The 13,279-nt window shown below is 36.9% G+C and overlaps 1 protein-coding gene across 5 annotated transcripts in view; it reads right to left on the bottom strand.

Annotated features, from left to right (window-relative positions):
• CASK (calcium/calmodulin dependent serine protein kinase) overlaps positions 1–13,279 on the bottom strand; it is a gene marked incomplete at its 5' end in the record, with an annotated part of 208,161 nt that overhangs the window by 60,382 nt on the left and 134,500 nt on the right. For all 5 annotated transcript variants that reach the window (XM_080350342.1, XM_080350339.1, XM_080350341.1 and 2 more), the window contains one exon: positions 2,425–2,546. In XM_080350342.1, the coding sequence (XP_080206468.1) occupies positions 2,425–2,546 (122 nt within the window). The remainder of the gene's footprint in view (positions 1–2,424; positions 2,547–13,279) is intronic.

Below are 13,279 nucleotides of genomic sequence, written 5' to 3' on the forward strand. Positions count from 1 at the left end.
TACTGCAGCATGTAATATAAGAAGAAGAGCAATTTAAGAATCTGGAACACAAGCTAGGTGAACTTAGACTGGGGAAAAAAAAGATTCATATTATAATGCAAATTGCAAGATGAGTTGCAGGAGCTGCAATTCAGGAAAGTAATGAACTCCTAATCCCTTCTTCCTGCATGCTTCACATGATTTTATCCAATGACTGTTTAATGTAAAATGCATAAACAGTTATCAAGAACAAAGATTAGAACTGTAGTCTTGTGCCAGAGCAATGCCCTCATCACTTAACAGCTCACTGTCTCTGGTCTCTTGAGTCATACAGGCAGCTACGTTGTGGGGAAGCTTTACCATAAGGCTTATGTTCCCATACAGGCCAGTTCAGAACCTTGCAGGTGGGTCCTCTTCTGGAAGGACATATGTGTGGATTTGAATCCTTTAAACTAGGAAGATGCATAGAATCCACGTCACCCACTATTCATCAATCACGAAAAAAACTATAAGAAGAGTACAGATCATCTACTACATTTTAAAGAGTTTGGACACCAAAGGTACTATGGCACCATTTATATTCAGATCACACCCTTGCAAAACCGCATCTAGGAACTAAAGTATAGAACAATTTTTCAGAAATTCTTTTAAGTTTTTACAACCATAACGAACTACCTGCAGATCAGGTAGCTGAAATTACTCTTATTCCTGCATGCCTTTCATTGGGTAAAAAGCAGAGACATCTTGTGTCATTCACCGAGGTATCCAAGCTATGAATTTCAAGGCATAGTAATAAAATGGTCATCATCTATACAGTCACTTGAGTGTTTTGGTTTGATTCAGGAGTCCATTTTTGAAATAAATCTTCTGATTATGCCCACTTACCGTTCTTCATTTTTCATAGTACAGTGTTAGCAAAGCGCATTTATTCTCAAATGACGCTAAACCAGAATAAGATGCTGTTCACCTACCAGTGGTTATTCAGTCCACAGGACTGCAGTATAAGCTAGTATAAAGTAAAAGCACTCAAAATACACAGAATTGTTGACACTGGCTCCCCAGTCTCAGCTGCTTTCCTCTACAGATCTGCTATTGTTATGTTGTAGTACTTGCTAATGTGGACATAGCCTATGCCTCTGGATTTGGTTCCATCATGAGTTTTTTCTCAGTGGAAAGTGTAGGCTGCTTTAGAAAAAGTCTGTCTTGTCTGAAAGCAAGCCCTCTGTCTTCAATACGAAGTGTCTATACGTACCAGAACAAATCAGGGAAAGTTTCTTCTGCTTCTTTTTGACCTTTATTTTAGACCTCAACACTGTGTAGACACAGAAGTCATTGACAGCATGATAAGCTTTTGAATTTGTTCTTCCATTAAGGTCTTGGCATTCAATGTGAGGGACAGAAAGTACACCTCTGCAGTGATGCTGAAGGTCCCTGTTTTTGCAGAGAGCTGAAGTTCAGCAAATACATCTACCTAAAAACTATGTATGTTTTCCCAAATTCATACAATTTTCGAGAAAGTATAATGTATTGTCTTATTAGACCTGCTTAGTTAAAAAACATGGGAAACATAAACAGGATTTCTGCATGTGACAAGATAACAAGAACATATTGAGAACAGGAAGTCTTCAAGGCACAGAAAGATAAGTAGTATGCAAGCATTTTTCCCCTCAAACACCAGACTACTTGCTTTTCAAAACTGTTTTTGCAAACCAGAACACTTTAGTTTTCTGAAGGAAGAAAAAGAAACCAAACATCTATGAACCACCCGACATCACAGTTGATCTGTACATGTAGCCAGAAAGTGCACTAGGCTAACAGATAGTGAAGAAACTGGAACCAGATCCTGGTTATGCTTGCCAGGAGGCATTAACCAGTGTTGTAATGTTTGCACACTTTCCTGTGGAACACCCACTGCTGTCTTATGCAGTAATAGCTCTCATGGACCATAAAATAATACAGATTTAAATGACCGAGCCTATTACATGCTGTGTTTAAGTGTAGGACAGGAACAAGCATACCTAGGTGTTTTGCACAAAAAATTGTCATACTTGTAAGAAGATCCATAGAACTGGTCTGAGATTATTACATTACTTAAAAATAATAAAAAATGAATGAGTCTCTACAGTCACAAAGATACAATTCAGTTAAAATAAAAAATAAGATACAGCCCTTATACATCTATAAAAACCTATTCTGATAAATTATCTTAAAGCAAAGCTATTAATTCAAACCAAGTTTTTAACCCTTTACATATTCTAAGTTATTCTGTAAATATAGTCCTAGAATGTATTTTTGTGTAAAGTGCTAGTTGATTCCACAACTAAATTAATCCCTCTTGGTATGAAAGAAAAAACGAAAAAGAGTATATTCAGGATAAAACAAAATTATAGCCAATAAACAACAGATACAGAAATGTATTCAAATTGTTTATCACAGAAAACTTACATCTAGTAGCGTGTGAAGATGCTGATCCTGGAAAACACTGTGAAGGAAATCTAAGTCTTTTTCACTGCAGTCTGTAAGTGCATGAATTTCTTCCAGGCTGTCCAGCACCTGCGAGACTGCTCCTATGGGGCAATAAATAGGGGGGGGGGGAAAGAAAGAATACAAATCAATGAAGCAAAGACTGGTGGTAAACGGAATTTTGGGAAAGGAAACTTTCACTCCATATGGTACAACCAGAACAGGAACTTTAAAAAGCTGACGTTTTTACAGGAAAACTCACTGAATAAACTTTACATATATTGACAGTGACCACATATAGTGTGATTATACGTAAGAAATTATTTAACTGAAAAGAGGTTAAAACCTGTTCTTACTAAGCTTAGCTTTGTTCTATTTTAGCCTTGTTTCCAATGATACATTATAAAGTCACTTGCATTATCTCCCCAACTGCCTGTCCTCACCATTCTCACCCCAACCTTCCCCTTTTTCACATTTTGAACTGCTGGCCAATTCCAAACACATATTGCAAATGAGCAAAAAATTGAAAGAATCAACACTCTCACAAATTCTAAAATCAGCATCTGGATAGAGAAGGGAAGAGAGAGAAAGACCAGATTGCTGTGTCCTCCAGAGGAGAAAAAAAGGCTGTAACATGAACTCTGGTGTTTGTTCTGTTCGTTCTGCTTTGCTGGTTATCTCAGATTCAATTATAGCACTTGCTTCCTTTTGACTAGTGGATTGTTTTGGTTCATAGGAAGATGGGGATGATTTTTATATAGCACAGGGTGAAAACAGAAGTAAGGGATATGGGAACAACAAGCAGAAACAGAAGGCATTATGGAAGGTGAAAGTCCATGAGGAGAGTTGAACTCACAGCAGGGAGGATACAGAAACACAATACAAACGCATAGTAAACCAGCCCATATTAGCTCCTTCTTGATCAACTTGTTTTAAAAATCAGACATCAGTGGTGGCTGCCACTTGTTCGCATTACTAGAATGCTAACTTTAGCTTATCTAAACACCCAGTGCCCATGTCTTCAAGTGTGTCCACAGTGGCATAAAGATGTGGAAAGACAGTAGCATATTCAGTGTTAGTCTGTGAAAATGCTGGTGTCAGACACTGAACTGATGAATGCATGCTCACAAAAAAATTCTTAATTCTGGATGCAGAATTCTACACAATGTGCATTTCAGTAATTTTTCCTTAATACGTTTATTCTGTTTACTTATTCATTTGCCAGTGTCCTTTTGTCAAGATGGATAATATCTAAAAAATTGCTATATTTCTTGAAATTCCAGTCTTGCTGTATGAACAATTCTTACCAGCCTTCCTTAAGTCAAGCCCTTTTGTAATCTCTTGTATTTTCAGAACGTAATAAAAACAAACAAAAAAACCCCCAAGCCCCTCTTCACCACATAAAGAAAACAAGGTAAATTCAGTTATTTCTCTGAAAACTTCGAAAAACTGGAAGAAACATAAAATACACAAAAACTACTATACGAGAGTTGTGACCTCATGACTTAGAAGGACAAATAAGGTACAAGTCTAGAAACTCTTGCATCGCATTTAGTACAAATCTCAACCTAGGATTCTCCTCACAGTTCCTTGTACAACCAAAGTTAAGAACCACTGTGTTCCCCTCACAACTCATGGCTCAGGAGCAATAAGACTTCTTAGTCCTCTCCCATTAGATGTGTCTGACTACTTATTTCCAACTCATATATTAATTTATGTTCCTTTAAAAAAGTGGTGGGTGATCAGCAAATAAAACTAATGGTTAGCCTTATCGTAGTTGCTGTATAAGGGGTCAGGTGCACTGAAGAAGGGAAAAAACCTGCTCTGTCTTTGATAATGAGTAAGCACGGTCGGCTGATAAGAACTGTCCATACTCCTCTGCCTGCACCACAGCTTCCGCACTGGCAGACACAGCAGGAAACCTGAGAAAATACAGGGACCAGGAATCTGCTGGTAAGCGTGTGGAGAGATCACAGCTAAGCCTCAAAGGCGTGGAAGTAAAACATCACCTAGAGATCTGAAAGGGACTGCACTGAGTTTCTTTTAACATTTTCAGTATGTCAAAGGTTGATGAACTTAGAGATCTTCAAGCCTGAAGGAAAGTGCTTGGCTTTCCAGGATGCCTTTGGCAGAAGGAAATCTGCTAGAATTCTCTTTTCTTTCTATTCCTGTCACGCTAAGAGTTTAAACTAATTATTTTATAGCAAATTTTTTGCTTTCTGGGTTCAAAGCCCTTTCTGTGTACATGGAGTGTTTATTTTAAAGAAAATTCAAGACAAGATTTGCTTCATAGGCTTGGATATCTGACACTGCTCAATGTTGTTCATAACCACTAAAACATGAGTCAAAACCAGAACCAATGAGAAGTCTGTTCAAAGTTGTCTGCAGTGCTAAGTTACTGTGAAGCACTGGATGCTCTGGCCCACCACATTATTTTTTTGACAGTATTATTTACTTGGGGAATTTTATTTTGTGGAATATGTTGAGGTCTTTCAAATAGAAATTAAGCTACTATTTTCTAATATTTGCATCTCAATAACCTTTTGAATATCTGGGAATCCCAAAACACTAAGCTTTGCTCATTAGGACTTTTTTCTCCTGTCAATTGGTTGCATTGAATAGACAGCTATAAAAGAAAGTTTCAAAGAATATCCTTGAAATAAGTGATCTGAAGTTCTGATAGTGACTTCGCTAATCACTCAGAATCACATTTCTACCTTGTCTGTTGTTGTTTTGTTTTTTACCTATGATCTTATGCTGTATCTACTGCTGTGTCTTTCATGCATTTACAAATAACATACACCTGCATGAGAAAATGGCATACTATTATAGCAATATAGCAACAGCAGGTTATTGCAAAAGAAGAGTGACAGAACAACACCACAGGCATTTTTGTGAACATCTAAACTCTCTGTTACAGACATCTAGTTAAAACTCCAAGAGTACCTTTCAGAAGAGTTATACATTTAGATAAAAGAGCACATAAAATAATATTAACCAACCTTTACAGCACACCTGTCCCACAAAAGATTCATATTCTATCATATTTAAGCTAAATTTCTAGGCTTTGGGGAAAGTGTAAAAGCATTTGATATTTATAACTAAAGCCTGTATCCTCTAGAAATAGGATTTAATCTCTGGTTCTGGGAGAAGATTGTAGTAACACTGGATCCTGCTATAATTGCACATATGTTCTCAGTGTGCAAGTGAGCGGTGATATTCCAGGCCACGCACACAATCTTGTTTTTCTTACCAAATTGCTCGTAAGAAGATGGAGATGAGCTGAGTAGCTTTCTACTTGCTGAAGCACATCTATTATTTGTCATACTTGCTTTATAAGGCAATAACTTGAGATTATTTCTTCACCCAGTGTGTAGTCAAAGTTATCACAGGTATTTCCTGCAGGTTCTGTTACCTCATTTGTGAAGACGGCGATTCAGAAATAGTTCTCTCTTACAGCTGAATTATGTCTCTAGAGTCTTTGTAGTTCTCATACAGTGCCCTTAATACCACCTGATTGGCATGGACACGGATGCATCAAGCTGCAAGTAGACAAAGCTTTGGCAAAATAGTGCTGTTATTACAATCTAGCATCTAGCTATTCTAATCTGGAATAGGTGCTTTGGCTAGACAAACCAAACTTTAGAGGTAATTAGGAGCTCCTTACTTCTCGTCAGAAAAGAAGAGAATAAAATATAATTAAAGGAAAGAAAGCCAAGAATTGTCTATGTATTTTCCAGTAGAAATATGTGTCCAATATAAAACATACCAAAAGTTTGCTTTTCTTAGGCTCAGCAAACATGGCAGGTACAAGTGACTTCCTGTCTCATGCAGAAGGTAGTACAGAGAATTACTGGGTTCTTTTCATGCAGCAATGACCTGTGGCACTGTATGACTAAAAGATTGTTCAGGTGAGAAGACTTAGATCTTGCTGCAAAGCACAGAGATGACATTCTGACTGCAAGCACATTCTAAGAAAGGGCAAAAGAATTCTTTGTTTTATTTTTTTTTAACACTGAAGATTACAAATGCCCATTTAAGTCTTGGTCAGTCATAAACCCCTTTCTGAGGAATGAAAACTTCTTAGAGTAAGCCTGACCTTGTTTAAATACAAAACTAAAAAACCGTGACCTTTTCACAAGTCTCCTGCAATTAGTATTTCAGGAAATGACTCTGCAGAAGACCTTATAACAACCATTAAAATAACAGCATATTTTTATGAAAGAGACACTGACAAAATCTAAACTCCATAGATCTGCAGCATTGTATAAAAAAACAAGTTCCCTACATGAACCTGTTAATTCTCATAAACAACCTTAACTCGGATCGGCTTTTCAACCATTCTCTTTGTTGTCTAAATAGGCAAGTAACGATGACTTTCAGGATTTTACAGTGGTTTTTAAATGACTGGCTAAACCTTAGCTACAATTTGCAATTCCACACACATCACAATTCAGTCCTTATGCCAGTCAATCTACAATCAACACAAGCTAATTTCTCCAAACTTCATCGCTTGGCTGCCTTCTTGTGTGCAGGTGCTGGAAATGAAAATAAGAAACAATCCCAGCTCTCAAAGCACAGGCATTTCAGAAGGTAGGATTTACATTGCCCTTTGTTTATGAAGAGGACTGAGGCTAGCACATACAGCAAAGACAGGAGAAAAAAAAACCCATCAGAAATCATTAGAAAGATCAAATATTAGAATCATTGAATGACGTCACTGGATACAATCTCCTAAAAAACCAAGCATGTAATCTTTGGGCATAGTTATAAAGTGCAGTTATGAAAAAAACCCTTATAAATATTGTGAGATTTTGATAGAGCACATCTGGTGAAGTGATAATTAAGATTATTTGTACCAAGTCTGGAATGTGAGATTCAAGTTTCATGGATTTTATTTTTATTTTTCATGTATGACAAATAAAGATTCTTTGCTTCTACTTTAAGACTCCAGCGACGCTTACACCTTCAAAAAACCTATTTAGTGACAACTGCATAAATAGGTGCCTCTAGTAGTTGTGCTTTGCTGGCATCTGATTATAACACCCTAAAAACACAAGGCCTAATAATGTTTAACATATTAGGTAATTAAGCACTACATCAAAATGCTGTGTAAATAATGGGGCATCTGTCAGCTGAGGTTTTCAAATCACAATTACATGCACATTTGAAACTGTTCACTTCAGCCAAACATGAAAGTCTAGGCTCAATATCAGCATAATTATAAAACACTTTGCCCACGTTATATACAAGGCCAGGTTTGCCTTAGTAGCAGTGGACAGAAGTTAAAAATGTGTAAGAAAGAAAACCCCTAATTCTTCTTGGTCTTGTAAAGAAAATACTAAACATATGCTGTTTCCATTAAAGGTGAGAAAAGAGTCTTTAACAGATAGGACCTTTCCTCTACTTGCGCTGATGTAACTTCTTAGATTAAGAGAAAACCAACTGAGGACAGCATCAGATGTTCTTCATCACTTTAAACCACATCTACAAGAATCACTGGAGTTGAGATGCCTCTAACATCACACAGTAATTTGTTGCTCTTCACTGTTCACTATATTCCAGAGAATCTATTCCTGTAAGCACAGATGACAGCCGAAGCATGTGAATGTATTAACCCATAATAGTTCAAAATAGGATGGGAGATACATGTTTCACATATATACACAACATTGTAATTAAAAGGAAAGGCAAGTAAGGACTCTGTCTTCCTCTAATTTGAGCTATGTAGTGTTTAATGACATCTTGCTTCCTAGACAGAAACCAAACAACCAAGTTTAGACACTCTCTAAATTTACAAATAAGCTCCTACTTGTACCCAGTTCTCTGAATGCTACAGTGAAGCAATTAAGACTACAATAATATACATATACACACACACCATATATATATTTATATACGTATAAAACAATCAGGAAAAGTATAGGGAGAAAACTAGAAAGACGGAGGTTTACGGAGATTACAGTAAAAGTGCAGAAAGAAGGCAGTTGGTGTGATGGAAGCGTATTGGGATTTACAAATAAATTACAGAAGGTAAGAACACCTATGGAATATGAGGAGGGAAAGAAAGTCATGTAATAGAGAAGAAAATCAAATGAAATAGGTTTGGGAAAGAAAAACTGTAAGAGCAAAAGACTAAAGAAAGGGGAAAAAGAAAAAGAGAAAACAAGAGATAGAGTGTTCTCAAACACGAGCAAGAATGCAGAGGAGAGTGCTATTTATGGGAATCCAAAAAAAGGAGGGGCGAGGGGGAAGAGGGGAAAGAGGGAAGGACGGGGGCTCAGAAACTGATGCGTGATTTTGAAGATAGAGTTTGTTTTGTTCTGCACGCACAGGGGCACTGTGTGTATGCATGGCTCTGGCTTTCTCCTGTCTCCATATTCGGGATTTTACACAAAGTTTGCCAATCCCTTTTCCCAGTTATCTCTCACTGTAAAACTAGCCACAAATATGACTAGCGTGGTGGTAAAGAAATACATAGTAAGAACATGGTGTTTTTCAGACCAGACCTGCACCTTACAACTAGCACACTCACATGAAGCTAAACAAATAAATGTTTTAACAAATGAATGGCCTTCACTATTACTTCCTTAGATATTTTCTTCCTCATTCCAAAAACATATGGAAACCCCCTTCCAACCAGTATGAGGGCAGCACATCCTATAAGTCAGAAAGTTTACTGAAGAAAGTCTCTATGCACAAACAAAAAACAAAAATCAGTGACAGAGGCTCTGTATGAGCTTCCCTTTTTTCCCCTACAGCTGTATAAAAATAATACTGTTGCAAAACTTTTATATAAAAATCCACTGAGTTCTCACTCTCGTGTTACTGGACAGGCATTCCAAGACAGGGAAACAGGAGGACAAGGAATAACACCCCCCACAACCTGTAAGATCAAAAGAATGAACCAAACAACTACCAAAAATCCATTACTTTGATCAGAAATAGAGACATGGACACGTGTTGCTGCCCTGACCTAAGACAGAAGAACTGTTAGCCTATACATCTCAAAACATTGCAGGAAAAACCCCACTTTTTAGAGCTTGTGTTTTGAGAGGCTGCATTTGTTGGTTTTGAAACGGTTGAGGTGTTTCAAAGGGTCTAGAATTTCACACCTTCTCCTTTGTCTAGCACAGTCTGCAGGTTTTAGAAGTGTTTGTGCTTTCGGTCTCTCATGAACCGTGTAGCTAACCTGCAGCAGAACCTTCTCCTTACATGTCAACAACATTTCTTCATTAAGGAGACACATATTGGATAGTTATTGAAATCAAGTGTATGCATATTTACAATGCATATGCATATATCATGTATCACATCAACACAGAATGATCAAGAAATTTCATGCAAGGGTATAGCAAAAAAATTATATATGACTAATATTACAGTATATTTTTAGTGTTAGGAGAAAAAACCCCATTAGTCCATGAAAACATTAATTTTGGAACTAAAATGCAAACCCAAACCATTTTATCCTTTATTAATCTAACAAAAATTAAATTTTATTTCAGTTGTGTTGCGAATATTAAAAACAAAAAGCCCAGGTAATTTTAATACTGCCTCTAAATTAGAATCTTCAGAATTCCCTGGAAATCATATTACTTCTGGTTAATTATATTTTCAAAATTATAGACAGATTTAGTCAAAACCATACAGGCTATTTTTCTTGAACAGGCAGTATTAAAACTGAAAACAGCAAAGAGAAGAGAAGCACGCTGATTTTTAAACATGCAAGGACACACACCATGGCTGAATGATATGCCTTAAAGGAAAACAAAGGGATACCTACTTTCTGCTGCTAGAAGTCCTAGTAGGAAGGCAGCATTTGGACAAACAACAAACAGTATGTAGATTTCAGAACAAGCGATTTATAAAGCTGCAACCTAGCACAGCAGTTTAGCCACAATATAGTACAAACAAACTGACAAGAACCCCCCTGGTCCAGTTTTTCTAATATGGTTTCTATGTGTGAAGCAAATGGGACTTGCAGACTGGGATAGGAGGAAAAGAAACACTTTGCACTGGGAAGGTCGCACGTGTACACAGTGTTAGGTATCTATAACACCAGACTTTTTCCAACGTTGGTTAAACTATTTTTAAAATCTCATGGATAAAAAATGATTTAAAGGAAGACTATTGTAAGAGGTGAACTGACAAACTATTTCAACATACTGCAAATGAAACATAATGTCATATTAATTAATATATTTACTAACCAGAATTTAGCAATATTGTATTGAAATATTTTTGTTTACAAAAGTTGCAGTGAGAACCATAATGAGAATCATTTAGAAATACAACCACTTTACTATTGATTTTAATTATCAGTGACTCTACGTACTCAAAAGCTTTTGTATTTAAATATACCAGAAGGAAGATTAAACAGCTGAAAAATCAGAAAGTTAATGATGGTGTACTGGAAACACTCAAACTCATTACATCAAAACTGATAGTTATACCTGTAATACTAGATAAGGAATTAATAACAGTAAATTATAGGGTTAATGTAATTTTTTCCCAAGCACTCATACTTAAGTGTTACACAAGACCCTTTGTAAATATTTATAAAAATCAGTGGTAATTTTTGCAAAACAACATTTCTTTTTCTTCTTCACGTCAATGAGACTGATCCTTTTTAAAATATGGGCTTATATTGCTCATATTTCATGGAATCTAAATCCCATGAAACCACTAACCACTCACTAATTTGTGAGTTAAGCTAGATCGATCTATGTTGGAAACTGTGTTAGAACTTTGCCGTACATGTGCTGTTGGATCTCACTCTGAAAGCATTTTTTCCATTATTATTACTATCAAATTTGAAAATTAAGATCTCATGCTGTTACAAACTTCTCATTTGATATGCCAATATAGAGTGTAACAAGATAAAAAAGAATGAAAATTTCAATTTGCATACAGCAATCCTGAGACAAAATGTCCAAATGCATTTATGAAAGTGCTATATGAAATCTGTGTCTTGCAGTTTGAGAACACAAGCTAGAAACACTGATGTAGTCTTGAAGTGCCTCCTTTCTGCACAATGCAAAAGCACTGCTTCTACATTCATCACCTTAACAACGTTACCACAGAGCTCAAAAAGCACATACATGTTCAGGAAGTACTGCAACTGTCAGCCCAGGCTAAATAAGTACATTTGGTCAGTCAGTCTGTTATAAAACATGCTGTTGTACTTTCTCTGTGGTTAAACTGAAACACAACATTAGAAAATGTCTTACAGGAATCTAGAACTGTTTGCAGCAAAAAGCTACTCTGAAACTGTTAGTCACGTTTCAGAAGATGAGCACTACAAACCAAGCAATTCAAATAGTTATGCAGTTTTCCAGACTATGGACTATCCACTAGCTTAAGTCCAACACTGACTCAGTAGTTCTGAAAACGGGGCTACTAAAAGGTGTTTGGAAATATAAAGTTATAAAAAACCCTGTTCGAGTTATGGACTTTTCCAAGTCTTGGCATTAAAACCTAAACATCCTGAATCTACCTAAAACTCCAAAGTAAACTAAATGCTCTTCTCAAATTCAGCTTCCAAGTCATAATGTCAAACAATTCCACCGCCTTTTCTTAGGCTGCTGCTGAACAGACGAGCTGAAGAAGCAAAAGGAGGAAAAGTGAAAAGCTTCACACTGGTTAACTTCCTTCTTCAGCCTGCAGCATTGTTACCAAAACACTTGAAAATTATACCTCCATGCTCTCCATCACAGGACAAATGGTCAGCACATGACAGCAGCAGAGGAAATCCTCTGTCTTGATCTAAGGTGCAATCAGATGACAGGAGCGCCAGGGAGGGCGGGGGAGAGGGGAGAGAGCTGGATGGGGAAGAGCAGCAGAGCGCAAACTTGACTATGAATTTCTCTAGCACCTCAATTGATTTTGTGGTCTCTACCGGGCCAATTTTTCTCATGTGCCAGATTTAGCCTTTAGGGTTGCTGACTGCTAACTTCTGATCTATATTTGTTTCAGCATATTAAAAATATCCAAATCATTCACTGCCTCAGGAAACCGACATCTTACAATGTCTTGAAGACAGGCAACCTGGAAGTCAAATGTTTTACATTCTAGCCAAGACCATTTGCAAGACACTTGTCATTTGAGCTGTTTAGTGGCTTTACTGAAGAAGCTACTGAACACAGCCTATCAGCAGTGAAGCAGTATTTTAGTTTAATAAATATTTACTTGTTTTGTCAAAACATTTTAAAAGGCTTTATCATGCTCTCTCAAAATTTAGCAAGACTGACTTCTGCCATGTTACCAACAGAATGACAGCAGGATTAAGTTAAGTCCTTCAGAGGACAGTTGCTGATGAAAAAGGAAATGGATCATCCACAACAAGCTGTGGGAACCAAGAATTATAAACACGCTCTGTATGAATGAAAGGAAGATGGGTACAGAAAAATACCTGGGTGACTTTAAATGAAGTTTACCTGTGTTTGTTCCCTTTTAATTTACTTATGCAATTTGCTGACCCTCATTGGAAAGCTCTTTAGCAAGAATATCCTTTGTGATTCTGCATCTAAGAAAGTCATCTGACTTGCTGCCTATAGTGCCTTCATATTCCTGGCTATTATTCTGGTAGCTTAGGAAGATGCTCGAAGGGTCCTGCAATCCCAGGTTCACTGAACCCTGAAGAAAAACACCTCTACACTAATCGGGAAAAACAGACAGAATTGAATTTTTCTGATTCTGTCTTTAGAAAGACCTGGAGGAGGACAGGATGTACAATTTGCATAACCTAATAAGCTTTTATGTTTCAGCATCTTTATCTCAGTAGGAGTTCCACATTTGCACATTTCTGACAAATCATTTAATTTTAATGGTAAGC

Source organism: Nesoenas mayeri (assembly GCF_963082525.1).
Source record: "Nesoenas mayeri genome assembly, chromosome: 1".
In the NCBI taxonomy this organism is placed as follows: domain Eukaryota; kingdom Metazoa; phylum Chordata; class Aves; order Columbiformes; family Columbidae; genus Nesoenas; species Nesoenas mayeri.